Source organism: Gekko japonicus, unplaced genomic scaffold, assembly GCF_001447785.1.
Source record: "Gekko japonicus isolate JY-2015 unplaced genomic scaffold, Gekko_japonicus_V1.1 scaffold3642, whole genome shotgun sequence".
NCBI classification, from domain to species: domain Eukaryota; kingdom Metazoa; phylum Chordata; class Lepidosauria; order Squamata; family Gekkonidae; genus Gekko; species Gekko japonicus.
This window is the reverse complement of record NW_015164308.1, coordinates 97738-100479: the sequence shown is the minus strand read 5'-3', so window position 1 is coordinate 100479 and position 2742 is coordinate 97738. Positions and strand designations below refer to the sequence as shown.

General features: G+C 55.9%; 1 protein-coding gene across 1 annotated transcript in view; it reads left to right on the top strand.

Annotated features, from left to right (window-relative positions):
• IRAK1 (interleukin 1 receptor associated kinase 1) overlaps positions 1-2742 on the top strand; it is a 32721-nt gene that overhangs the window by 18938 nt on the left and 11041 nt on the right. The window contains exon 7 of the mRNA XM_015408820.1: positions 1671-1959. Coding sequence (XP_015264306.1) covers positions 1671-1959 — 289 coding nt within the window. The remainder of the gene's footprint in view (positions 1-1670; positions 1960-2742) is intronic.

The following is a 2742-nucleotide window of genomic DNA, read 5'->3' as shown; positions in this document are numbered from 1 at the left end:
AGGGTTGTCGTGTAGAGGCAGGCGATGGCCAATCACCTCTGGACATCTGAGGGGTGACATGATTGAGGTTTATAAGATTATGCATGGGAAAGAGCAGGTAGAGAAAGAGGTACTTTTCTCCCTTTCTCACAATACAAGAACCCGTGGGCACTCCATGAAATTGCTGATAGGTCGGGTTAGAACGGATAAAAGGAAGTACTTCTTCACCCAAAGAGTGATTAACACATGGAATTCACTGCCACAGGAAGTGGTGGCGGCTACAGGCATGGACGGCTTCAAAAGGGAATTAGATAAGCATATGGAGCAGAGGTCCATCAGTGGCTATTAGCCACAAGGTATAGATAGGGACTCTGGGGCAAGTGATGCTTCTTGGTGCTTCAGTGGGCTTCTAATGTCCTGGCCCCACTGCTGGACCTCCTGATGGCACTGGTATTTCTGGCCACTGTGTGGCACAGAGTGTTGGACTGGATGGGCCTTTGGCCTGATCCAACATTGGCGTCTCTTATGTTCTTATGACATCTCTTGCCTTGACGTGGACGGCCCATGCTTGCCTGATTTCATCAGATGTTGGAAGCTCAGCAGGTTCGGTCCTGGTTAGTCCTTGGAAGGGAGACCACCAACGAAGCCCAGGTTTCCATGCAGAGGCAGGCAGTGGCAAACCACCTCTGGGCATTCCTTGCCTCAGTCTGGATGGCCCAGGCGAGCCTGATCTCTTCAGATCTCGGGAGCTAAGCAGGGTCGGCCCCAACGCTCCCTCTAAGCTGTGGAGTCTTGTGAGCAAAAATTCTGGTTTGTGAGCTACTGGCATGAAAGTTGGGGGTGAGCGATTTGGCTACTGCTTAAATTAGTTTCCTCTGGAGCCCCTCCTTCCTGAGGGAAGTTTAGAGGGAACACTGGTTGGCCCTGGTTAGTTCGTGGACAGGAGACCACCAAGGGAGTCCAGGGTCGCTGTGCAGAGGCAGGCGATGACAGACCACTTCTGTTCATCTCTTGCTCTGGCCAGGATGGCCCAGGCTTGCCTCATTGTGTCAAGCCAAGCAAAGTCAGCCGTGGCTAGTCCTTGGAGGGGACACCACCAAAGAAGTCCAGGGTTGCTACGCAGAGGCAGGCAATGGCAAACGACCTCTTATTTGTCTCGTGTCTTGACCTGGATGGCTCAGGCTAAGCTGATTTCCTCAGATCCTGGAAGCCAAGCAGGGTCGGCCCTGGCTGGTACTTGGAGGAGACACCACCAAACAAGTCCAGGGTTGCTACGCAGAGGCAGGCAATGGCAAGTGACCTCTGTTTGTCTCTTGCCTTGACCTGGATGGCCCAGGCCAGCCTGATCTCCTCAGATCCTGGAAGCCAAGCAGGGTCGGCCGTGGCTAGTCCTTGGAGGGGACACCACCAAACAAGTCCAGGGTTGCTACGCAGAGGCAGGCAATGGCAAACCACCTCTGTTTGTCTCTTGCCTTGACCTGGATGGCCCAGGCCAGCCTGATCTCCACATATCTCAGAAGCAGGGATGGCCCTGGTTTGTTCATGGATGGGAGACCGCCAAGGAAGTCCAGGGATTGCCACGCAGAGGCAATCGATGGCCAAACCACCTCTGCACGTCTCTTGCCTCGAAAACCCCACGAGGGGTTGCCCTAAGCGGGCTGTGACGTGAGGGCCCTTTGCACCCCCTCCAGGCCCTGCGGGAGAACCACCGCAGCCTCGGGCAGGATCAGCAGAGGGCTCAGCTCCTACCCCCTCCCGCCTGTTCCCCGCAGGTCTACGAAGAACTGGAGCAGCTGCAGCTGTCCCTGTACAGGGAAGAGGGTTCCCCTTTGCCGCCGGCAGGACCGCCCTGTGGCCCCCAGGAGAGCTCCTACCCCTCCCGGCCTCTCAACCAGCCCGAGGAGAGTGACGAAAGCCTGGACTCGGACTTGCGGAGCTGCGGAGCCCCGTCCTGGGAGAGAGCGGTGCTGTACCCCCCAGGTGAGACGCCCTTCCGCCACTTCTCTCTTCCCGCGCCTCTCCCGAGGAAGTGAGGCCAGCGGCTTGCTAATATACGACCCTACGTGGAGCACTAATTAGTACAAAAGGGAGGCAGCGCTAATTGCCAGAGAAGGCCACGGAACAGTGATTTTTATCGTCCAATAGGGAGCTGCGGTGGCTCAAGTGGTTAAGACGCTGAACTGCAGGCTGTGGAAGGTCAGTAGTTCAGCAGTTCGAGACCCGGGTGTCGCATGACGGAGTGAGCTCCCGTCTCTAGTTCCAGCTCCTGCCAACCTAGCAGTTCGAAAGCAAGGAATCACAAGTCGATAAATAGGGACCGCTTTGGTGGGAAGGGAACAGCGTTCCGTGCGCCTTGGTGTTTAGTCATGCCGGCCACATGACCATGGAAATGTCTTCGGACAGCGCTGGCTCTTCGGCTTTGAAACGGAGATGAGCACCGCAACCCTAGAGTCGGACTCGACTGGCTTTCGAGCAAGGGAACCTTTACCTTTACCTTTAGGGAGACTAAATTACGCGAACATAAATGTGGCTGATAATCAAAAGGATGGGACTGAACTGTTGTTTGGCATACTCGGGGTCGGCCCCCACAGCTGAGAGACAGCCTGGAGCAGTGGCTAGAGCAGGAGGCTGAGATCTGGAGGTGGAGAGGAGATTGGATTTACACCTCGCCCTTCACTCGGAGTCTAAGAGCAGCTTACAAACTCCTTTCCCTTCTCCTCCCCACACCCTGTGAGGTAGGTGGGGCTGAGAGAGCACTGACAG